This window comes from Mixia osmundae (assembly GCF_000708205.1).
Source record: "Mixia osmundae IAM 14324 unplaced genomic scaffold scaffold_9, whole genome shotgun sequence".
NCBI lineage: Eukaryota > Fungi > Basidiomycota > Mixiomycetes > Mixiales > Mixiaceae > Mixia > Mixia osmundae.
In genome coordinates this window covers 1-21,459 of record NW_014575555.1, presented here as the reverse complement: position 1 = coordinate 21,459, position 21,459 = coordinate 1, and the positions used below count along the sequence as shown (strand labels likewise).

Genomic DNA, 21,459 nt, shown 5'->3' with positions numbered 1-21,459 from the left:
CTGAGCGCAACGTGAGCACATCAGCAAAGCTGGCTAGGTCCGCGCGACAGGGGCTCATGTCACACTGAGTAAGCGAGATGCAGCGCTATGCGGGGACTGCCTCGTCTCTGTCGCACCGACCAGGCGCTGTGGTCAATGCAGAGGCGAGGCGAGAGCTTCTGGGCGGTTATACGGACGATTATCAAGCTGCCCGTTCAAAGACTGCATCTCCTAATCCCTATGCCTATGCCGCTTCGACCGGGCCAGGCTTCGCAGGGAGCAATGGCAGCGCTCAGGAGAGCTCGTATGCTTCCAACAGGACTGCAGACGACCTGGAAGGTCAAAATGACGAGCATCTCGAGGGCTTGAGCGCAAAGGTCAAGATGCTCAAGGACATCACTGTCGGCATCGGCAATGAGGTCAGAGATTCGACCAAGATGCTCTCAGGCATGGCAAGCGGCTTAGCCCTCCCGCGATATGGCCTGCGCTGAGACTGCCGAGCTTGCAGAATGACACTTTTGGCGAGACCTCAGGCTTCCTGCAGGGAACAGTAAAGCGGATGGGCAATATGGCCTCCAAGCAAGGTGGTCGATGGTTCTACTGGCTGCTCTTCCTCATCGTTGTCTTCTGGCTGTTCGTCCTGCGTTGGCTCCATGTCATATGACCGCACGCACGGCCTATATCCCGAAAGCCTCGCTCGAGAAAGACCGACACAACCGTTGCGAACTGCAGGGCGTGTATAGCCGTGTATCATGTACTTCTAGATGCAGCGCATGGCAAGCAACAACAGAAACATACAGCTTCCCTGCCAAGAGGGCGCTGCTCGTCTTTTAGCGGAAGGGCTCACTGATCAGGCTTTGCTTGGCGCATTCGAGTACCATTTTGCGGCGGATGTAGGGCATGTTGCGCTGTGCAAAGTCAAGCCCCACGTTGTTGCGGCTGATCGTCTCCATGACTTGCGATGCGAAGACGCCACAGTCAAACGCATTGTCTTGCTGGGGCGCGCCCTGCAAAGCGGTGAGTCAGAGAGCGACGGGTGATCTGTAGTGCGATCAAGCTACCGAGTCAAAGTAATCTTGCCAATCACTCAGATCGATCGGTTTCTTCCTCTTATCGAGACTCTCTGCCTTGAGGTACTCTCGCAACAACTGCGACGTCCATGAGCACAAGCGCAGTCTCTCGAGGCCCAACTAACTTCGTATGCTTTGGCATTCTTCATACCCATACTGTCGTAATACTCAAAGCGATGTTGGGCCATGTTGATGGCTCCGCAGGTCCAGTGAGCGTTACCGAGATTGATTGGACAGATGATGATGTCTTTCTGCCACAAATCGATTTTCTTCGTCCATCGTCGCACGCCCTCATATTGGTGTGACTGCAGCTTGGCGAAAAAGAATGTCGAAAAGACGTGTGTCCTGCGAAAAGGCTTGCCCGGACCTGTCTTGCCCGCGGCTTCGCATTTCTTGCTGCGCTCGGTGACAAGTACACCATAGAAATTGATGACCTCGTCGTTGAGCCACTGTCCGGGTCGCAACTTTGCGATATCGCGATCGGCTACTTCTGCGCCGAAGGTGGACGAGATCACTCCTCGTTTTCTGAAGAGAATGTCGACCTTTGGATCCATCTGGTCAATAAGGTCCAGAGGCCTATCAAGCAGGCGCACCTCTGCTTCGTCAGCGCCTAGATCTTGCTTCCACTTCCGTCGCTTGAGTTGACGCTGCCTCCGACGAGTGTCAAGCTTCCTCAATTCTTCGAGCGAGCTACGCTGCGGCAGGGGCGCATCACGTGCGCTCTTGGCGCGTAAAAGTGCGCTCTCGAATTTGTCGTCATATGTGACATGGGCACGTCTCGATGCTGCAGACAATGGTCTTGGCGAGGCTGCGTTGAAGTCTTCTGACACCTTCTGTACACGGTCTCTATAAGTGGCAAAGTCGTGCACTTCCGAATCGTGCATCTTTAGCCTCTCGAAAGCCGTAGCCATCTGGTTTGCATTGCGCTGCCTTGCGTCGTGGACGAAGAGCGGCTCACGCTTCTTGTAGCTCGTCACGCTATTGGATCCCGTAATTGGCACGACAAAGTCGGATCTATGTGCGGTGATTGTGGAAAGGCCGTACGACGGTCGTCGAGGCGGAAGCCTAGTGAGCAGACCATACGGATGTGCAGCTGCCCGTCCGTGCCCGGTTTCTTGGTCCGTGTCGTCCATGGTCAAGTCTATAGGTGCGTCTCTGAAGGCGATTTGCGGTCTCGTGTCCGTCAAGCTTGCCTCTGTCGTTGCGTCTGAGTATTTCTGAGTCATATGATGTCTTCAGACGCGTAGCACTGACCTTCTATGCCATCATTTTGCATACCGAACCAGAAGAGACGGCCAAGGATCTTGGAGAGGAGGCGATCTTGTGAAGGCGCTGGATTGCTTGCTCGCCGCGCAGTGCTCTTCGGAGGGCTTAGCCGCGTCTGGGATCGGAGCTGGTTATAGCTCCGCGCGCTTGATGCACGCTCACGTTGCAAGCTGTGAGACGGTCGCTTGTCAAGTCTTGAAGACGCGGAGCTGGCAGAGCTAGGATGATCCAATTTTCTGGCCAGTCGACGCGAATCTGGCGACTCCCAGTGATCAAGGGCGAGCGGACCACTACGTACCGCGGAGGGCGCTGCTCGCTTGCCAGATTCCGTGCGCATGCCCCCTCTGGCGTGCCAGACGGCGCAGTCGCTATTCATCCACGAGCGCAATGACAAGTCTAACTTTTGACGCGTCTCGACGTTCATAGAGGACCTGAGCGCCTGAGCCTCGGAAGGTTGTTGTCGATCAAGGCGACCGTCAGACTGTCTGTGACCAGTAGTGTAGCTACCAGAAGTACGGAGAGACTCGAACCAGCCCGCGACGCCCCTTCAGGACGGAGGAGCTACTTCATACTTCTGCTCGCTTCTACCATCGACAATGGGCAACAGATAGGCTTGTCATCGATCTCACAGCCCTCAGAGGTTCTCTCTCGCCCAGACCGCTCCTTCGGTAGCGATGGACAGGTACGCGAGCGTCGTGCTTGGGCCCAGCACGATCCGTCTAGCCCAAGGCCTCTCGGCAGTGACGGCACTGCCCGGCGGTGTGCCAGCGGATCCAATTCCCGGCTCAAACAGTCTCGGTACGCTCAATGATGAACTTTCGGTACTTCGGTCGAGGCTTGAGTCACGCCTGAGCACCCTCAGGCAAGATGCTTCTGTTGCCACGCTCTCGGTCGAAAGACCGGCTGCATCAAGTTCTGCCGTCGTCTCTCCTGCCCTGGGACTCACAGTCGCGCACCCATCTCAAGCAGCGACTACCAATGGTCTCGATCGCGCACGACCAGTCGGTTCGGAGCTGCTTCCGGCCGCCAAGAGTCAAGACGTGCAAGCTGATCCGGCGTTCGTTCAACACGAGCTTGCGCACAAGAAGCGCAAGCAAGTCACGTACAGCCATCCTTGCGCTCCTCAGCTGACAAGGATCACAGGCTGAATGGAGACGGACGGAAGCAGAAGAAGAGCGCAGCGATCATACACGACTCTGACGAAGATAGTGACGTGTCCCTTTCAATGGCCACAGCCGCAGCGGGTACGCCTTGTGAACTCGCCGCCTCGACGCATGCTGAGCCTTCCTGATCTCTCCCTCAGCGCCGAAGAAGTCGCAAACACAATTGCTGAAAAAAACGGGCAAAGGCAAGCGAGAAGGCTCAACGGGTGGCATCGCGGTCAAGCTCAAATTAGGCGGCAATAAGGTCGGTGCACGGACTGAGCTTCTTAGCTTGATGACGATCTTGGAGCCTACAGCGACCTGTTTGCGAGGACTTTCTGCTACCGCCCATCCTTACCGCGCTCGCACTCGGCACACCGTCCAGGCCAGATTTGCTGCCGCTTAGCCGAGGCCCGACGAGTCAATCTCAGGTCATCGAGGATTTCTCCAAGGCAAGAACTACGAATCAAGTTCCCTTCACGGTGAGACTGCACAGACAAGCGACTGTCATCCCACTCATCTGGTTCCGCAGACGTTCTCGCCATGGGTAGAGCAGTACCTGAGGACGTTTGGAGAGGACGATCTGGCGTTCTTAGCGGTCAAGTCAGAAGATCTGGCGCCTTTCGTCATACCGAAAGTGGGGCGACACTATCTCGATTCGTGGGCAGAGGCAGATATACTGGCGCTGATTGCATCAGAGCTAGCAGACGACCCGCCACCCATGCCACCGACCGACGGACCTTCGCCGCTGCTGTATGGGCAGATACAACGGACGCGACCTTCGGAACTGGACAATGAGACCTTGCCAACGGAAGAAGCCTGCCTCGGGCCGCTGACAGAGCGACTCGTATCTGCGCTCGGCGCCCGTTTCGTATCGTCGCCATGTTCTGGCGAGACCAGACATTCGCCGGCCTCTTCTACATCGCATTTGCCCGCTGGTCCACCGGGTGAGAGAATCGACATTGATGCGGCCGAGATGGAGGAGCAGGTCAAGCGCGAGCTGCGCTATCTCGGCATCTTGCCGGATCCATCTTCGCATGATCATCCAGGTCGATTGGGACCGCTCGATCTCGGCAAGTCATTGAATGAATCGAGCAGTGCCCGCAAAGAAACAGAGATCGACTGGGGCTCGCGGGAAGACGACGAGATTTCTACAGCATTGCGGGCATGTCAGCGGCTCTTGCGTGATCAGATGGCGATCAATGAAGCCCGACGAGAATGTCTGAGCGACGCTGTTCGAGAGAGAATGGCATTTCAGGATTACGAGGCCATGCGAGACGGTCTGGAGAAGACGGTCGAGACGGGGTGGATCAAGCGACAGCGGACGACGAAACGCAAAGTCGCCAAGAACAAATACTACAAGCCCAATACGGTGATCGAATCCGGTCTGCCGCCGCTCTCTGAGGACCTCGTGGTTGCACTTGACAATCGTCGCCGATTTGTTGAGGGCCTGGCGCCTATCTTTGCTGACGAACCTGGTCGGCAAGGCCGCTTCCGCGGTCTGCCACGCGAGAGCGTGTTCAGGAACAATCTCTTGGCGACAATACCGCCCTCTGACCGGTCAGCTTTAGAGCAGCTGCCGTCAGCGCCCGCAGGCTGAACCTAATGCACACCATTTGATCATTCAGTCGCGTATCTAGACTTTATGGCGCTTGCTCGACATCTCCATCGTACTTCTAGAGCCGCGCCAGATCGGCGTCAGAGTCGCAAGGAGTGGTAACGAATGCTGCGGTACGCGTGAGCAATTGCTTCATCGTCAGGCGGATCCAACAGACCTTGAAAGCAACATGGATTCGAGCCTCCCTAGCAGGTCGTTGTTCGATGACCGCGAGAGTCCAGATGATGGTCCAGCCGCGTATCGACTCGAGCAAGACAATGGCGGACAGATCTGTGGCATCGACGAATGTGACGCGCGTGCCGAGCCAAGTCTGTGCCGAGAGTTGCACACCTATGCCCCTGAGCGCAATCAGTGACTCTGCAGCCGATTGCTCAGCTCGACCAGCCGCTGTGTCGGGCTGAGCAGTCACCTTTACGGACGAGGCGAGCTTGTCGAACAGGGATTGCTAGGGCTATGAGCAGACAGAGGGCGCTAGCGGGCCGCGCTCGATGAGTACAAGCCTACGATCGGTCCTCAGTGAAGCCCCTAGGTCTTTACAGCCGACCGACGAAGTAGACCAATGCAGCGCAGACGAGTGTCTGGAGAAGCAGGCTATACAGCTCTGTAGCTCTTGCGGAGACATGGTAGGCCGATACTGCTTGGTGTCGCTCGACGTCTGCATCTTGCGATTTTTCCGTCATGCTGTGCGCATCCTAAGACGGCTCGATCTGTCCGTCGTTGGCGTACAAGATCAGCTCAGGCGTGCGCAGTCAAAGGCAAGTCAGCGCCAATCAGCTCGCGACGTGCGCGACAGTGTCACGTTGTCTGGCTGATGTCGGAGCCTGCCAATGAAGTCAGACAGCGAGTGAAGACGCAGTCGGGCGATGAGAGTGCTGACAGAGTGGCTCCAGTGGCGCCTGCCACAGCTCGACCGCCAATCCGGGACAAGGAGGAGAAGACGCCCATCTTCAGGACGATTCTGAATTGCGTGGCCATCTACATCGCCATCAGCTTCGTCCTCGGTCCTTCGTCTCCGCTCGTCAAGTGGTTCAAGCCACAAGGACTCGCACAACCGGCGACCTCAGCCTCATCCGCTTCCACAGCCACAGATTCTCGAGCCATCGTATCAAACGTCACTCTCTTGAGCGCAGTGCCCGCCTGGCCATTGAATCAGCCGCTCGACCTGGTCTTGCAGCTCACGACATCGGAAGATGCTCATGTCACGACTGTCCTGCCTTCCAAGACTTTCCAAGCGATTCCCTTTGGCGAATGGGAGTGGCAGCTTGAATGGTTCACCCGCGTCGATTTGCCTGCTAGCGTCAGCAAGCACAACGCAAGTCTCTACCTTGACGCTGTTCTGAGACAAAGCGATGGTGCCGAGCATCATGTCCGGCAGGAGCTCACGCGCTTCATGCCCCTCAAGCGGCCCAAAACAGTCAAGCGCCTCATCGGAGCTGACGCAGAAGAACCTCGTGTCGCTGAGCAGCACCTGCCAGAAGTCATGCCAATAGTTGCGCATTGGCATCCCAATATCACGCTCGCCCTCGTGAGCGAGACGCCCGAGATTGCCTACAGTCAATCGCCGCCAATCGTACAGCAACACATTGCCCTCGTCGGTGACGAGCGTGATGCCGACGGGAAGGCTCTCCATCTGCCCATTCTCTTGCCCAATCTCTTCTGGCAGCTCAAGCAAGACTATCAGCAGATCAACAGCTCCGTCTCCACTGTCGATCTGCGCGTCACTATACATCCGTCGAGCTACTTCAAGTTCCAACTCTACGCGACAATGCATGACGCCTTTGAGAAACAAGCCTCGACGGGTCTGTTCCCTCGATGCTTCCAGTCATTTGTTGCAGCGCTGATCTTCAGGCCAGGTGGGGGCACGGAGCTAGATGAGGTCAAGAGGATTTTTACGAGTACTAACCCGATCCTGCTCGGCGTGACAATCATCGTCACACTCTTGCACTCCCTCCTCGAGATGCTCGCATTCGGCAGTGACGTAGCACATTGGCGCCAGAAAAGAGAGCTCACTGGCGTGTCCGTGCGTACCCTCATCACCAATGTCGCTATGCAAGTCATCATCTTCCTTTACCTCCTCGACAATAACGACAATACCTCGTGGACAATCCTCATTGGCCAGGGCATGGGTATCCCTCTCGAACTATGGAAGATCTCAAAAGCCGTCACCTCGGAGATCGTTCCGAGCGATGGCCTGTTACCCTACAAGATTGTTTTCAAGGACAAGCATGTATTGTCAGAAGATGAGAAAGCGACAGCAGTCTATGACAAGCTAGCGTTTCGCTATGTGTCAATGGCAGTCATACCTTCCCTTTTTGGCTACACGATCTACTCGCTCATGTATAACGAGCACAAGGGCTGGTATTCTTTCAGCATCTCGACCCTCACCAGCTTTGTGTATGCCATTTCCTTTGCGACACTCGTCCCTCAATTGATCATCAATTACCATCTCAAAAGCGTGGCACATCTTCCCATGAAGAGTCTGACGTTCAAATTCCTCAACACAATCATCGATGATCTCTTTGCCTTTGTGGTAAAAATGCCAACTCTGCATCGTATCGCTTGTTTTCGAGACGACGTGAGCTTCTCACGGCTTGCACGGACATCAGGCTAAATCTTTGCCTGTCTAGGTCGTCTTTCTCATTCTGATGTACCAGTATCGGATCTATAAAGTCGATAAGAACCGTACAAACGAGTATGGGCAAGGCGGCGGCCCGGCGGCCGGCGAGACGACGGAGAGCAAGCCGCTACCTGCTCCTGGGAGCTTAGCCGCCAAAAAGTCGCAATAGCACCGGAGTCATGGACTTGTTGCAAACAATACGACACTGTGTACCGTAGGCATCCTATGAACCGCAGATGGTCAGGTCGCGGATCTCTTGAAGTGCGCCTTCGACTTGGCCATCCAAGTCCCCGTTGGCATATAGATCTCGCACGTCATCTGCAAAGTACCGTTGCACGCCGCCGAGCTTCTCGTAGGCCTCTGAAGCAAATTGGGCTTGCATGCGCACCATTGATTCGAACGAAGGGTCCAAATAAGGTATCCGATATTCGATGAGCTGCGGCAATTCCGACACGAGCTGGGTGTTGATCGCCTCGTAGACGTCCTTTGCATCAGCTGCTGCTTTTTCGGCCTGCAGGATAGTGAGATAGCGTCGCTCAAATATGACGGGTGCGCACCATGGGCAGCTTGCTCCCGTCTGTGGGGGGCTTGTCTTGCAGCTTTCGTACGTTGGTACGCGTCGAGTCGTGATCAAGAAGCTTCTTGTTGCGCTTCTGGATTGTGTTGTTGACCTCTGGGAAATAAGAGCATAGTTTCCCGATAGGCTCGAGTACTGTAGCTCGATAAGGCTGATCGAGTCCCTGGGTCGTGCGCGTGTCGAGCTCTTCGACGGCGCGCCGGTAGCTATGTCCTGCCATGGCTGCTTCTCCATTGTCCTGATATGCGCTAAGCCATCAGAAAGGATCAAGCTGTTAAATCTCTCGACTGACGACAAAAAATGCCTCCAGCGTGCCTGCAATACGAGCCTGATTGGCCGTCATCCCTGAAGGCGCAACGTCAAGCGGCACTCAATGAGCTCAGATCCGGCTGACCCCGCATCGCGTCCAGATGGGCTTTAGCCTCTTTCTGCAAAGCAAGCGTATTCTTCTCCATGCTGCATTGCCTCTTGATCAGTTCATGGCAAGCCGGGAGCAGGTCATTCTGCGCACATCTTGAATTTGTTGACCTCGTCTTGGAACTCGCGGTCTTCCGTCTTGTCTACTTGGCCCGTCTTTTGCATGAGCGTTGTGCCCGCTCGATTGACAGACTTCTTGAAGCTACCAGACCGACAACCAAGGTCAGCTCGTCCCGAGGCACTGCAGCCGCGGGCTGGCACTGGCACTGGCACAACCGCCGAGCTCGACTCACCCGGTCCTGCGAACACGATGATCAGCAACGGTCGCACCCGGACGTCAGGGGATGCGTACCATGACATCTTGACTGTGCTGGCGGTGAAGCTACAAGCAGCAGCTCGCGGGACTCGACGCCTTCCCCACTGCGCGCTGCTCTTGGACTCGCGCAATTTCAAGGTTATCTCCGCCGCCGCCGCTACTACACCATCGAGCTCAAGCCAGGCAAGTAGCTACTCAGTCCAACATGGCAGCACTGCCCGTCTTTGTGGTCTACTGGGCTCTCAAGGCATCGGTAGATAAATATAAAGACAGCTTCTCGCCTCGAATCGCACTGTCTCCGTCATCGCCGACAGCGTCGGACGATCTGACTGTGACGCGTCGGCTACCTGGACCAGCGCCGGATCCTCTCGCATGACCCGTGAGGCCTCGATACACACGCTGACGATTACCAAGCGAGAGCTGAAGCGGCTCCAGCATAAGTGGCACAACCGTATCTCGGATCTCCAGCGAGTCATGATCTTTCACCGCCTCCGGGACGATCGTGCTCATCTCATAGCGCTCAAAGAGGTGCGTACTGTTTGCGCAATATATACATGCACTGACGCTCTCGACTTGTACCGACCAGGCTCAAGTCGTCAATCAGCGATTGGTCCAGGCGATTCATCTCGTCTCCTCGCTGAAGCTTCAAAGAGGCAGCCCACGGAGAAAGGCAGCCATGCTGGCATATGAAAACATGCCGACCGGCTTGAGAGATCTTGGATATCCGCTTCCCATACCACCCAAGAGCGCTAAGAAGCTCGAAATGGTCGTTGGCGATCGCCTGCAGCGCGAGATCATTGACAAGGTCGAACGCAGACTCAACCTCGTCGCAGACATCTACGGTCTCGATCGAGACCATTCGGGCATCAGGCATGCACTGCGCAGTGATCGCCGCTGCTACGGAGGCGATATACCCGAGGATCTGGTCGACCCGTTGCCACTCTATGTCAAAACTGATGCCGAGCTCCAGCCTAGCGGAGACCAAGCCGAGCCACCTGCGTTTCATGCATAGCCTGCAGCTCACGTCATCACGCTCCACATATCTGTACCTTCTGTTGCTTGACATCTGCTTGTCACGAAATGAATTATTTCAGGCGCTGGGCTTGATCTGCGAGCGACTCGCTTGACTTTCCACCGCATATGATTCCACAGGCCAGAGCGACACTGACAATCATTGTCGCCATCACGAAAGAATTCCGTCGAAAACATCCATGTCCTCGGCAGCGCCTTCGGCCTAGACTGATGGCCGAAACCCATCACAATCCCAATCCGGACGACCGTCGTCGCCTTCGACAATGGATGACAAGCGAGCCTTTGTCCTTCAATGGCTCGCAGCGTGTCACGACGGCATCGCTGCTGACACAGACGCCGAACAAGCCCTCGCCGACATACGCGCGCAAGGTCGGCCTTCCTCGTCCCGTTGCAGGCATAGCTCATCCCCTCCGCTCAGTACGCGAAGAGCGCGTCCAGCGAGGGCGTGCAACCGCTGCCTTACTGCATGATACTGCTCCACTTCAACCCCGTCAGCGGAATGACGCAAGAAGGACAGCTCACACAGAGGCTCTCGGAACTCAGCAACGTCGTAGCCTCGAGCGTAACATGCGCCGCCTCGCTCACTATCAGCCTCGCTACGTGGCAAATTCTCGTATCACTGTCAATCGCTCGGTCGGTCTCTTCAAGAAAGGCATAGCTTCAAAGCGTCTGTCTAACGCCAAGCTGAGGCGGTGTAAGTACTCACTCTATCATCTTCCGCCCGCGCTCGGCGCTCATCGTACAGCATAGCAGCGAGCTTCGCATTCGATGAAGACGCGTTCCACGCATCACAGGTTGACGACGCTTCTAGTAGGACTAGATGCCTCGCCGCAGGTGCTGCACAGAAACGTCAAATCACCAAAGTTAGTCCACGCAGCGCGATGGGACAGCGCAAACAGCTCAAAGGTCTACTGATGGCCCACTCAGCTCCGTCGACTGCCGAGCTTAGTCGCATCGATACAACAAGTCAGCATTCAGCCTGCTCCTTGGAGATGCGGCGGCAAGCGACACTCCCGCGCAAGTCAGTCGAGCAATCTGATCAAGTACTGCCTGCGCCGCTCTTTGCGCATGCGTCTGACCATTCTAGCATACCTGTGATTCCCGAAGATGCTCTTACGTCTGCGCCTGGGAACTCAGATCACCTGCGCTATCTCACAAGTCCTACACCGCCTGATCATGGTCCTCTCGCAAAATTTGGCTGCGCTAATGATTTACCGAGTGCGAAGCCGTTGCTGCAGTTTGCGGCCACAGCAGCGCCGTCAACATCCTCATTAGGAAGCGACAGCACGATCTCTACTCTCGATCAGATGCTGCGCGTGTGTCGGGACGACATCCCTTTCTATACGTGTGTTGACCGCACTTTCCTCAGCCATCCATCGGACCTGGAAGACGACCGAGCACCAGACGTCAACATTGATATACCAATCACATCGTCTCCGTCGTCGTCATATGAGAGCGCTAGTCTGTGGCCGCGCTTCTGGCAGCCGAATACGCTTTGAACATATGGCAGCTCAAAGACTTTGGCTCCGCCCGATGATCAGACTTTAGGGATTCAGCAACGAGCTAGAAACGTCAGCAACGAGACAAGAGTGTCAAATATGCATTCGATGGGCGCTTAGATTATCGATACACCAGCTGCACCGCCTGACGATTGCTCACCAGAGACACCAGCAGCTGCACCGAATGGCGAGATCGTTGCGCCCGCCGAGCCTGTCCGACGAAATATTAGCTGCGATTCGTAGCGCTCTAGAGTGACATGCCTGATGATTGCTGTCCGCCAGCCGCACCCGCATTGAGGAAGGGTAGAATCAGTGGAATCAGGGCGGGTGGCAAGAAGAGGCCGCCTTGAAGTCCTCCACCGGCATTCAGACCGCCGACGCCAAGCAAGCCGCTGCCAAGTAAACCTGCGCCAATACCCGCGCCAAGACCTGCACCAACGCCTGCGCCAGCACCGACTCCGGCCCCAATACCGGCGCCGGAAACGCCTGCGCCACCGAGTCCACCCAGGGTCGTGCCGGCTATACCAGCAGAGGCAGCGCTACCGCCAACGACCCCGCCGGTCGCGATATCGGCTGTAGGGTCAATGGGTGCGGCCATCTAACAAAAGTCAGGCGAGACTCTGCCTGTAGATCAAAGGACATACTGCGCCTGAAGCAAGCAGAACAGCGAGGGCAGAGAGTTTGCAGCAGAGCATGTTGTTGATGTTTATGAACAGAGCGCTTGTGTGGTATGTTGATGCTCTGCTCTGCCATTTATAGGTCTGAGTGTCGTGAGGGTAGACGAGGGTGAATCTGGCAAATCAATGCACAACGAGATTATGGGCTCGTGCGCAGCATGCAGGGACATCAGGGGATCGTTTGCGCGTCATGGTCTTGGCTGCTGCTCTGCGCATCCCTTGACGAGCACAAAGGGAGGCCGTATAGCTGATCAAAAGGCGACACGACTCAGGGATGCTCGATGAATCACTGCGCGAAGGCAACGCTGAACGTTGCCGGCGTCGATTCGATTCGCGTCGGCTAATGACATGCACCGCGCTAATTCGGCGGCATCAGCGACTCGGATGCAGCCGGGCAGGCAAGCCCGGGACGGCGCAAAGGATGAGCAGATCTATCTTGTCAGCTCGTGTACACGCCTGCCTTGGTGGCGAAGGCTTCTCTGCAGACTGGGATATGCAGACGCATGGCAATTTCAGACGAGCAGTGCCACCTTGCTGAGGCTTTTGGGACGATGCCCGCACCTGCTGGGCTCCTTGGCGAGCTACATACCACCGTTGATCTTCCGGAGCGGCCACATCCATACGATATACTGCACTGTGGGTCACTTTGACAACATAGACGTCATACAGTACGAGCGACATGTCATCCAAATGCAGGCTGATGGTGGCTCCCTCGCACTCGACTTTACACCGCCCTTTGACGAGGCACCCTTAGACGATCGGCCTATCCTCATCATTCAGCATGGCTTGACGGGCGGGTCTAGTGAAGCATACGTGCGAAATGTGCTCGCTCTCGCCTGCAAAAGTCGAGCAGCCGGCGGATACGGCTATAGAGCATGTGTAGCCAATTTTAGAGGCTGCGCCAACAGCAAAATGACCACCGGCGAGCTTTACCACGCTGGCCGTACAAACGACGTGAGGACGGCTGTGCGCTACGTAAGGGATCTCTTGCCAGATGCCCCTATTCTGCTTGCCGGCTTCTCGCTCGGCGCGAATCTCGTGTCACGCTATCTGGGTGAAGTGGGCACTTCGACGCCCGTGCGTGCGGCCGTTTTGTTCGGCTGTCCTTTCGATCTGTACCGCTTACATCTCGCACTAGAAAGCACCTTCTTGGGCATGCTGTATTCCCGCCGGATGGGCGCCTCTATGTCGAATGTCGTCGAGCGGAATCGAGATGCGTTCGAGAAAGACCCGCGGGGCGTAGACCTAGAAGCGCTGTTCGATAAGAAGGGCTCACTCACATTATACCAATTCGACTCAATCGTGCAGGTCGTGCTCAACGGCTTCGGTACGACGGAAAACTACTACAAATCACAAAGCGCCTCGGCCAACTTATCGGGCATCCGCGTTCCCGTCCTTGCGTTGAATGCGCTCAACGACCCTATCGTGAGTGGCACCTGTCTGCCAACCACCAAAAATCCGTACGTTGTGCTCGGCCAAACTCAACACGGCGGTCATCTTGGCTGGTTTTCGAGCTTCACGCGGCGATGGATCGATAAGCCAGCACTTGAATTCTTGGAAGCTATATTGTCTGCACCCGACGTGGCGAGCTCCATCCGTAAAGAGCTCGGCGAGGACGAGGCGGAAACATTGGCTCCGCAATTCGACACAGCATACAAAGTCACGAGTAAAGGTGTCAAACTGAGCGCTATGGACGCTGTGACCGGTATTGAGCAAGGCCTGTGAAGACGTTCAATGCAAAAATGTTACAAGTGCAATGATTTACGCGCGGCCAAACTGTGGTGATTCGTCAGGATTCTCAGCTTTGAGCATCATCCACAAGCTGAAAGGAGATTGTCGCAAAACACTCCTCTTCCTGACGTGTGACGCCGTCCGATGCAGTATACGGCTTTCTCCGGGTGGAGCGAAGCGTGTAACGGATCGGCATCTCTTTGAAGAACGAGGCAATGTTCAACTTGACGGGCCCCAGATGGAGATCCATTGTGTTGAGATCGCACGCGGGTCTGCTCCAAAAGTAAGCGCGCTGATAGCACGACGACAATGCAGACCTACGTGTAAAATGAGGCGCCATACACCCTGCCTGTCTTGAATCAGCCCGACAGCCTGCCTTATCAATTCACCTACACATCCGGGTCATACGTAAAATTTAGCCTGTTCTTTCCATGGCCCTCATTGAAGAACTTTCGCCGTCGCGCAACGGTGACGGCCTTGCTGCGAGCTCAAGCGAAATCAGCTTTTCCGAGACAGAATATCGGGCGGAGCGCACTTAATGAAAATGAAGCTGTTGTCTTCGATCATGTCTAGTTCTGGGTCTGCAAACCGGAACGGGCCTAGCTCAGCGTCAAGCTTGGAGGGTTCGCTAGGCGGTGGTAAAGATTCCTCCGCCAAGGCGGTCAAAGAATTTCTCAGATGGTCCGCAGTGTCTACCTCGCCCTGCCAGACATCCGAATCGCGGGGCGTCAGTGGAGGCCGTGGCGAGCTGACGCCTCTCAATGCTCCTTTGAGACCAGCCATGCCCCAGCTGGTCTGTTTTGCTGGAGCTGGTATTGCTCCTTTAGCGGTCGGCGATTCGGTTTGCGAGGCTGAGGACTTGCTGCTCATGCTCGAAAGGTGGGATCCCACGCTTGATTGATGGCGCAAAGGGGTCGATGTGCCCGAGTCTCCGGGCTTGCCGCTGCCAAGGCAAGCATGCAACTCGTCGTGTTCGCCGGTGTGCACGGGATCAGCATGTCTGAAAGTCGACAAAGAAGCGTGATGTTCGTGAAGAAAAGCAGCCACCTTGGGGTCGTTCTTGAATCCCACAAACCGCCAGTAAGGTTTCTTGAGCGCCCAATGCTGCTTCGCTGTCAAGTCATGCTGCTCTGCTGCGACAAAATCGTCTTGATGAGTATCTGGCTCAGTAGATGGTTCTCGCTGGGTATGTCGCAGGCACACGACGGCATCTTGAGCACGAGCCGGCGCTGGCCAGGCGCTAAAGGTGTTCATGCACGCAAGGTACGGCGACATGATGAACGGTCGACCTGAAGGCGGCGACTCTTCATAAAATGTGGCTGGATCTATCCATTGCGCAACCTTCATGCCGGCATTGAAAGGTGCTCGCGGAAAGGATATCAAGCGATCGAAATCAGAGCCAAAGTGGATCTCATCGCCGCTATAAGGCTTGCTGTCGTCGCTCTGTCTGAAGCGCCCTTCGATTATGATGGCAAATTTCCGAGAACGGTTGTCAAAATACGGATGCTGGCTAATCGGCTGGCGACCGTCCGGAGTCCAGCCAACAAAGTCTCGTACTCTCACCGTCACCCGGCCAACCCAGAGCGGCGAATCGATCTCCGTAGGCGCTCCATTCACATTGGCAATCGACATATGATCTCTGTCCGAGCCGATCATCACTTTGAGCTTGGGTGCCATGCTGGCTGCTGAGCTGAGCCTTGACTACACCTGGCTGCCAATCGGTCTGTCTGTTGACGCGACTTCGACTGGCTGTCAGCTATGACGTTGCCTGCGCCTAGAGCGCTGGACCTGTCGAGCTTCGACGATGTTCCACTCTTCATGCGAGACTTGCCCGCTAGTGAAGCCGAAAAGCCGAGCAACACGACACTGGACGCTCTTCAGACGCTGCTCTACGATGGCACGCCCGACGAGATTGCACAGAACCTCAAAAGCCAAGGCAATGAATACTACAACGGCAGACGCTACAAGGAGGCTCTTGGATTCTATACGCAGGCGATAGACGAGACGGGCAAGGAGATTGCGCCCCAAGTGAAGCGCGCATTGCTGTCCAATCGTTCGGCTTGTCACCTTGAGCTGGGTCAGCACGCTCAACAGCTCGAGATAGCTCTAGCTGAGATGGCGCCATAGCAAACTACAGAAAATGTCTGACTGATTGTGCTGCTCTGCTNGCACTGCCTAGCGAGTCTGGCGACAATGATGGCCTGACATGCAAGGCCCTCTATCGCTCTGCGTCTGCCCTGTTTGCGCTCGNNAAACTNGAAGAGGCATCAGATGCTATCTCAAGACTACTGAAGACNTCGAGCGCAGCACCNGATAAGGCGACAGAACAACTTGCATNNAANATAGATGAAGCTATCAGTGTGCAGCGCGGGAAAGCAAAGACAGCCGCCGAGCGCGAACGTCGAGAGAGAGAAGCCTTGAGCGCTTTGAGGCAAGCTATTACAGTAGCTTGTTTGCTTCGATGTGNATCTTCATGCGCTNANNATTTGCNAACAGTCTCGCGGCGTGTATCTACCCAGACAGTGGCCGCCCAACGACGCATCTGTCATGCCAACCGGCTCCGAGCTGCCTCATTTTGACCCTGACGAGCCTGCTACATCAAATTTAATAGAGCTGAACCCCGTCGGATCCCGAGCGAGCTCGCTCATTTGGTCAGTGTGGCTCATGCGCCCGCTTGGCNACCAAGCTACGCGCGATCTTGTCCTGAACTGGCACGAGGACACACCCATAGAGACGCAGCTGGCAGCAGTCTACGAAGGCGCAAATCTGGATCTGGCAGTGCATCAGTTCTGCGTANTCACCCGTCAAGGCAGNATCGTCAAGCTTGGCAAAAAGGTGTCGCTTCGGCAAATGATGCGCGCAGTCTCGCAAAAAGATGACGCTGCCGTCTTGGTGGATGGTCGAGCATTGGANATCTTCATGCTCGATCGCACTGCCGCTGGCGACGCTTACATCGAGCGCNTGAAGAGCAACGCAAGTCGCTGACTGAGCTAGCTAAGAAGCAGATCTTGCTGGCCCCAAATGCTGGCGACAATGAGAACAACCTGCCAGGCTGCTGCGATCTGATCGAGCGCATCGATGGTGTCAATACCGTCTCTTGACAGCGTNGTGATGAGTGTCAAACAGGTTCGCGCCAGGCCTCGAAATTGACCGATCGTGCTGCTATCTTGCAGTTCGTCAAGCTTGAGGAAGCAGAGCATGGTCCACTGATGCCACAGAGGGCCAAAGATAGTCTTGTTGGTAGTCTTGCCGGGCGATGCAGGCGTGGTGCTGGNGCTAGCTTTGCGCTTACGAACAGCGCTTGGCACGATCGCTGTCGAGGGTCCAAAGACTTGTCTGTCAAGAGCCTCCTGGAGCCACCCGTCGATATAGCCCAGCAAGGCNGTGGCTGTCGTCTGTTCAANCATGNGTGAANAGCTTCAGCTTNANGGANCGGCAAGCGNACCTGATCGAGCCAATGCAGCATCGCGAGGGGCGCGTCCTTGCTCTGGTAAGCAGGCGAGTGCGCAATCTCTTCCTGGCTCAGGCGGGAAGCGGCATTCGAGGTAGTGCTCTTGCCCTGAATATACGCTCTCCAGCCGCTTTCGTCTTGCAAGTCAGGCAGGGGCAGATAATGATCGGGCAAGTCGAGTCCATATGATCCTGAGCGAGCAAGCCATCTCGTCTGACGAAACCTGGCAACAAAGGCTTCTCTCCAGATGGAATTTGGTAGATCATCACGAGCAGGTGCTTGGGCCGGCTGGATCTCGGTCAACTCGTCGATGACGATGGTGGCTCTGAGCACTTTTGGCGCTTTTGATGCTTCCTGTCTGACGAGCGCCAAGTATGATTCTGCGTCTTGCGCATCGTTGTAGCTGCCCCTGTAACCTGTAGGCAGCCTACCAACAGGGAAGACTTGAGCGCTGTAGCCCTCAAAGTCCATCCTCGCTGGTGAACTTATTCCCAGCAATCGCAATTACAAAGACGCGATCGCGAGCGCGCGAGGTACACGTACAACGTCACCCTTGCGACAGCTTCACCATTCTTGTACCCTCCATGATGTCGATCAATGACTTCTCATCAGCTACTGACGATGCCTCTCCGACGGAGCGACTCACTCCGACGGCGCGCTCGATACGGACTCTAGCGAAGTGACCGTCTCTCCGCGCTGATCCACCCGTGGCTATAAGGAGACGTAACATATTTTGCATTCATCACAAAGTGCCTTCCTAGTCAGCAAGCACAGGAACGACTCACACGATTGACATCCGCCTGGCATGTCGAACACGTTTCCTTCGCTCAGTGGAGGCATTCCCAACAAGACTCAAGACTTTGCAGCGTCCATCGTCTTTGCGATTGCTTTTGCGGCGTGCGCTTCTGCAAACGCTTACGCTGTCCGATAGTTTGCTGAAAAGCTGACAGGCTCATACCGGCGGGCATCGCTCGGCTAGTATCGAAAGACTCTCGCACCTTTATCCTCGTATGTTCTTTTGCGGTCAATGCTCTTCTGAGGCTAACAAGCTCACAGATTCGACCCTTTATCTTCTGCATCACGCAAGACGCAGCCTATGGCATGCGTGCGGCCCTTGCAAACGGCAACAGCTCGACAGGCGTTTACATCGCTTCCGAGATTCTGCTCCTCGGCGTTTGTGCACACTGCTGAACGTGTACNAATACTCATCTGTAATCTCGACAGGGCTTCAGTGCGATCTGCNAACCCATTCCTGCGCTTTTGACGTCAGCTCGGCCCTTTCGGTGGTTACTCGGGTCTGATCAGATCGTGCAGGCGTGTGGCGGGCAAATGTCAGAAGAGGTCCTTCCAGCATGCAGACAATAAGATTCAACAGCACATACTGCTCTTCTGTCGCCTTGTCGTAATTCTTGCGGGCATCTTTAGCGTCATCGCCTCAACAAAGATCAGCGGTAATGAGAGTCAGAGTACAGCAAACAGCATCGAACATTACAGGATTGCCAACGCTGCACTCATCATCGGCGCCATCAGTGTCTCTGCGCTCATTGCAGTCAACCTCATCCAGGCAGGTCTTCTTCAGATCCTTGCCGTCGTCGTCATTGTGATTCAGTGTGGCTTACTTGTAAGCGTTAAGGGGATGGCGCCAACGTGTTGACATTGCTGATCGTTCAGATCATCACTACATCTTACAAGCTAGGCAGCACGCTGGATCCACCCGGCAAAACCTCCCGCTCCGGCAAAATTGTCTTTTACATACTGATTGGAGTCATGGACTGGCTCATCACTCTGATATTGTCAGTGGCATGCGTTGCAGGACCCAATGGCTTNCTGACATATTGCTTACAGTTTCGCTGTCAATATCAACCAGCTCTTCCCTCTTCGACTCGCAAAAACCTTTGACGCCTCGAGCGTTAAAGAGCAAGACGAGAAGATAGTCGCTGATTCGCCCAAGGGTACTCACGAGCGCCTTTCAGGTGAATGTGTATAGATTCTGGTGAGCTTGCGNAATGATACATAATCCGTNTTTGCATGCAAACTGCTCGATGCCAGCGCAAATGCTCATTGAGCAGTGAACAGAGCGTGACATCATCGAGCTCTTTGCAGACTCCATAAGGGCGAAAAGCACGACAAGAGGTCAAGCAATAACGAAATTGCGAAACGTAATGAGCGAAAAGCACCTATGACCTTTGAATCTGTGATATAGCAATTCAGCAACAAGTGAGCACCTTCATCGCGGACAAATAAACACCCCAGGAAGAGGCAGCAGTGTTCGAGGCGAACAGTCAAACCTGAAGCTTATCTTTTGGAAACAGTCAAATGCACAGTAAAGACATGGCGAGAGGTCATCACAAGCAGCAAGCCGTTCTCCAGCCATAAAACTCGCAGTGTCACTAATCGAACATAATGTCAGGCCTATCTTTGAGTCTGTAAAGCTAGTGGCCATCTACTGCTTGCAATAATCTGATGGAGCATATCACTTGGACGAGCGCAGCGATGACCATCATGACCACATTTAGCACGCATCTCAGCAGCAACAAATCGCCGGCCAGGCAGGCAACATCGAGCTCTCTGACTGAGCTGGTATTGCGAGTGAGGACAGCTCATTCTGCTCCGGAGTACGAACGCATATTTGTGGATACTGTTTTGGCGCAGACTGACTCTCCGTCTCTTTGAACCGTCGTAATTGGTGCAGGGAGTCTCGAGGCGATCTTCCAAAATGCAAATTGAGTCGCATAAATAGTGATGGCGACTGGATGTCGTACCAATGAATCGCAGCAANGCGACCGGNTGAAGAGTANGAGNGNCTTCGCTAAAATCGCTGTGNTCAANCTAATGTCCTGCCAACGCGCCTAGATAAATCACGCCAATCAGATACACGGGTGATTAATAATTTCCCCATGAATTATGCAATATTGAGTTTTGGCAAGGCAAATTGAAGAAATTCCCTGGCATTTCACTACTCGCCAATGGCAAAGCGAGGCTATCCTTTCTGATCGTCGACATAGAACATCAAGATTACTCGGCTCTCTGCTGTATCGTCGAGTAATGCATACCTTGCAAAGACCAATCAAAACGACTGCCACCCGCTGCCAAACCACGCCAAGTCGCGTCGCTCATCTTCCTTCATGCCGCAGACAGCAGCTGTAGACACTGCTAGCTACTGTCACTGATGATACGCTCAAACATGGTCAGATCATGCATCACCACGCCGATAGTCCGGAAGCGTGCGACACTAGCGAGCAATCATCTCTTACTGGCCACTAGCTACGAGGCAACACGTCAGGCTGGAGAACTGCCAGCAAGACCATATTATCTACCGCAGTGAGAACAGCAGCGATCAGAATGACAGACGCTCTCGCCTGCCAGTATATGCACCGCATTCATCGCACATGCATGTCACATCGAGTCATGGTCGAGCAAGGCCACCCGACAGACATAAGCTCTTTCTGTCATACTCGAGCTGATGATCTCAACCCACCCAGACGGTGTCCATTGTGCTTGCATCACATGATAGCTGTACCGTGTGGCTCGTCAGATTGTTCGACTCGTCCGCAAGATGACAACTTGGTCTATCGGCGCCCTAACAGCTTAGGCTTGTCTATCTCGGCAATGACTCTGACCACCTCGCATTGCCGGCATCATTCATGTCCCGCGATGGATTATGCACCGCTTACCAAGTCTGGGCAATCGTCATTCTACTCTCAATAGCTGTCCACATGTGTTCTCGTCTTTCAGTTCGACATCTCTGAACTGCCTGTCTTGCAGTGCACATTGCACATGATCAGAGTATCTTCCCACTAGACTGTGTCAAAGATGACATCAGATGCACCTACACTCCCACATTGATGGTCGTCAATCCTGGACTCACGCTCTCGGCAATGACACGATCTGACTCAGACTCGATGTCAGATACACACCAGATCCTCTACCAGCGCATATGCATCGGCGACTTGCAGCATGCTTTCTGCGACTGTGACATTGAATGACCCGCTCACAGCGGCAATCATCGCAGCCCGTCAGCCATCAAGCCGGCATCTCTCGTCGCACTGACTACCTATTGCACAGTC

General features: G+C 54.9%; 14 protein-coding genes across 14 annotated transcripts; 8 read left to right on the top strand and 6 right to left on the bottom strand.

The window, feature by feature from the left end:
- Positions 1 to 77: 77 nt before the first annotated feature.
- On the top strand, positions 78 to 643 carry L969DRAFT_96030 (uncharacterized protein; the record flags this gene model as incomplete). The annotated part of the gene is made up of 2 exons (XM_014710603.1): positions 78 to 431; positions 488 to 643. The coding sequence occupies 2 exons, from the start codon at positions 78 to 80 to the stop codon at positions 641 to 643; spliced, it is 510 nt and encodes a 169-aa protein (XP_014566089.1).
- A 13-nt stretch (positions 644 to 656) lies between these two features.
- L969DRAFT_77591 (uncharacterized protein) lies at positions 657 to 2,687 on the bottom strand (the record flags this gene model as incomplete). Its single annotated transcript, XM_014710602.1, has 6 exons — positions 2,304 to 2,687; positions 1,643 to 2,256; positions 1,175 to 1,591; positions 1,041 to 1,127; positions 827 to 986; positions 657 to 739 (listed from the first exon to the last, which is right to left on the bottom strand). Exons 1-6 carry the CDS (start codon positions 2,650 to 2,652, stop codon positions 657 to 659), a joined length of 1,710 nt encoding a protein of 569 aa, XP_014566088.1. The 5' UTR covers positions 2,653 to 2,687.
- Positions 2,558 to 5,414, top strand: L969DRAFT_89448 (uncharacterized protein). The gene is made up of 6 exons (XM_014710601.1): positions 2,558 to 3,408; positions 3,459 to 3,559; positions 3,619 to 3,722; positions 3,775 to 3,939; positions 3,990 to 5,183; positions 5,233 to 5,414. Exons 1-5 carry the CDS (start codon positions 2,990 to 2,992, stop codon positions 5,055 to 5,057), a joined length of 1,857 nt encoding a protein of 618 aa, XP_014566087.1. The 5' UTR covers positions 2,558 to 2,989; the 3' UTR covers positions 5,058 to 5,183; positions 5,233 to 5,414.
- L969DRAFT_65124 (uncharacterized protein) lies at positions 4,989 to 5,838 on the bottom strand. Its single transcript, XM_014710600.1, has 4 exons — positions 5,624 to 5,838; positions 5,485 to 5,575; positions 5,233 to 5,432; positions 4,989 to 5,183 (listed from the first exon to the last, which is right to left on the bottom strand). The coding sequence occupies exons 1-4, from the start codon at positions 5,753 to 5,755 to the stop codon at positions 5,094 to 5,096; spliced, it is 513 nt and encodes a 170-aa protein (XP_014566086.1). The 5' UTR covers positions 5,756 to 5,838; the 3' UTR covers positions 4,989 to 5,093.
- On the top strand, positions 5,495 to 8,204 carry L969DRAFT_89446 (uncharacterized protein). Its single transcript, XM_014710599.1, has 3 exons — positions 5,495 to 6,874; positions 6,929 to 7,650; positions 7,703 to 8,204. The coding sequence occupies exons 1-3, from the start codon at positions 5,887 to 5,889 to the stop codon at positions 7,859 to 7,861; spliced, it is 1,869 nt and encodes a 622-aa protein (XP_014566085.1). The 5' UTR covers positions 5,495 to 5,886; the 3' UTR covers positions 7,862 to 8,204.
- Positions 7,633 to 8,851, bottom strand: L969DRAFT_89445 (uncharacterized protein; the record flags this gene model as incomplete). Its single annotated transcript, XM_014710598.1, has 6 exons — positions 7,633 to 7,650; positions 7,703 to 8,203; positions 8,250 to 8,507; positions 8,562 to 8,614; positions 8,664 to 8,725; positions 8,781 to 8,851. 5 exons carry the CDS (start codon positions 8,849 to 8,851, stop codon positions 7,916 to 7,918), a joined length of 732 nt encoding a protein of 243 aa, XP_014566084.1. The 3' UTR covers positions 7,633 to 7,650; positions 7,703 to 7,915.
- A 356-nt stretch (positions 8,852 to 9,207) lies between these two features.
- L969DRAFT_52878 (uncharacterized protein) lies at positions 9,208 to 10,014 on the top strand (the record flags this gene model as incomplete). Its single annotated transcript, XM_014710597.1, has 3 exons — positions 9,208 to 9,296; positions 9,359 to 9,530; positions 9,589 to 10,014. The coding sequence occupies 3 exons, from the start codon at positions 9,208 to 9,210 to the stop codon at positions 10,012 to 10,014; spliced, it is 687 nt and encodes a 228-aa protein (XP_014566083.1).
- Positions 10,015 to 10,297: 283 nt separating this feature from the next.
- Positions 10,298 to 11,533, top strand: L969DRAFT_96023 (uncharacterized protein; the record flags this gene model as incomplete). Its single annotated transcript, XM_014710596.1, has 3 exons — positions 10,298 to 10,403; positions 10,453 to 10,728; positions 10,785 to 11,533. 3 exons carry the CDS (start codon positions 10,298 to 10,300, stop codon positions 11,531 to 11,533), a joined length of 1,131 nt encoding a protein of 376 aa, XP_014566082.1.
- A 116-nt stretch (positions 11,534 to 11,649) lies between these two features.
- L969DRAFT_104772 (uncharacterized protein) lies at positions 11,650 to 12,528 on the bottom strand (the record flags this gene model as incomplete). The annotated part of the gene is made up of 3 exons (XM_014710595.1): positions 12,178 to 12,528; positions 11,795 to 12,131; positions 11,650 to 11,744 (listed from the first exon to the last, which is right to left on the bottom strand). The coding sequence occupies exons 1-3, from the start codon at positions 12,226 to 12,228 to the stop codon at positions 11,650 to 11,652; spliced, it is 483 nt and encodes a 160-aa protein (XP_014566081.1). The 5' UTR covers positions 12,229 to 12,528.
- A 17-nt stretch (positions 12,529 to 12,545) lies between these two features.
- Positions 12,546 to 14,288, top strand: L969DRAFT_89440 (uncharacterized protein). Its single transcript, XM_014710594.1, has 2 exons — positions 12,546 to 14,213; positions 14,263 to 14,288. Exon 1 carries the CDS (start codon positions 12,559 to 12,561, stop codon positions 13,933 to 13,935), a length of 1,377 nt encoding a protein of 458 aa, XP_014566080.1. The 5' UTR covers positions 12,546 to 12,558; the 3' UTR covers positions 13,936 to 14,213; positions 14,263 to 14,288.
- On the bottom strand, positions 14,009 to 15,618 carry L969DRAFT_18973 (uncharacterized protein; the record flags this gene model as incomplete). Its single annotated transcript, XM_014710558.1, has 4 exons — positions 14,009 to 14,213; positions 14,263 to 14,286; positions 14,335 to 14,421; positions 14,477 to 15,618. 4 exons carry the CDS (start codon positions 15,616 to 15,618, stop codon positions 14,009 to 14,011), a joined length of 1,458 nt encoding a protein of 485 aa, XP_014566044.1.
- An 81-nt stretch (positions 15,619 to 15,699) lies between these two features.
- L969DRAFT_18972 (uncharacterized protein) lies at positions 15,700 to 16,089 on the top strand (the record flags this gene model as incomplete). Its single annotated transcript, XM_014710557.1, has 2 exons — positions 15,700 to 16,018; positions 16,079 to 16,089. The coding sequence occupies 2 exons, from the start codon at positions 15,700 to 15,702 to the stop codon at positions 16,087 to 16,089; spliced, it is 330 nt and encodes a 109-aa protein (XP_014566043.1).
- A 970-nt stretch (positions 16,090 to 17,059) lies between these two features.
- On the bottom strand, positions 17,060 to 17,863 carry L969DRAFT_18971 (uncharacterized protein; the record flags this gene model as incomplete). Its single annotated transcript, XM_014710556.1, has 2 exons — positions 17,060 to 17,107; positions 17,387 to 17,863. 2 exons carry the CDS (start codon positions 17,861 to 17,863, stop codon positions 17,060 to 17,062), a joined length of 525 nt encoding a protein of 174 aa, XP_014566042.1.
- A 627-nt stretch (positions 17,864 to 18,490) lies between these two features.
- L969DRAFT_89432 (uncharacterized protein) lies at positions 18,491 to 19,445 on the top strand (the record flags this gene model as incomplete). Its single annotated transcript, XM_014710593.1, has 5 exons — positions 18,491 to 18,565; positions 18,617 to 18,657; positions 18,707 to 19,013; positions 19,064 to 19,185; positions 19,238 to 19,445. The coding sequence occupies 5 exons, from the start codon at positions 18,494 to 18,496 to the stop codon at positions 19,377 to 19,379; spliced, it is 684 nt and encodes a 227-aa protein (XP_014566079.1). The 3' UTR covers positions 19,380 to 19,445.
- Between the last annotated feature and the right edge of the window lie 2,014 nt (positions 19,446 to 21,459).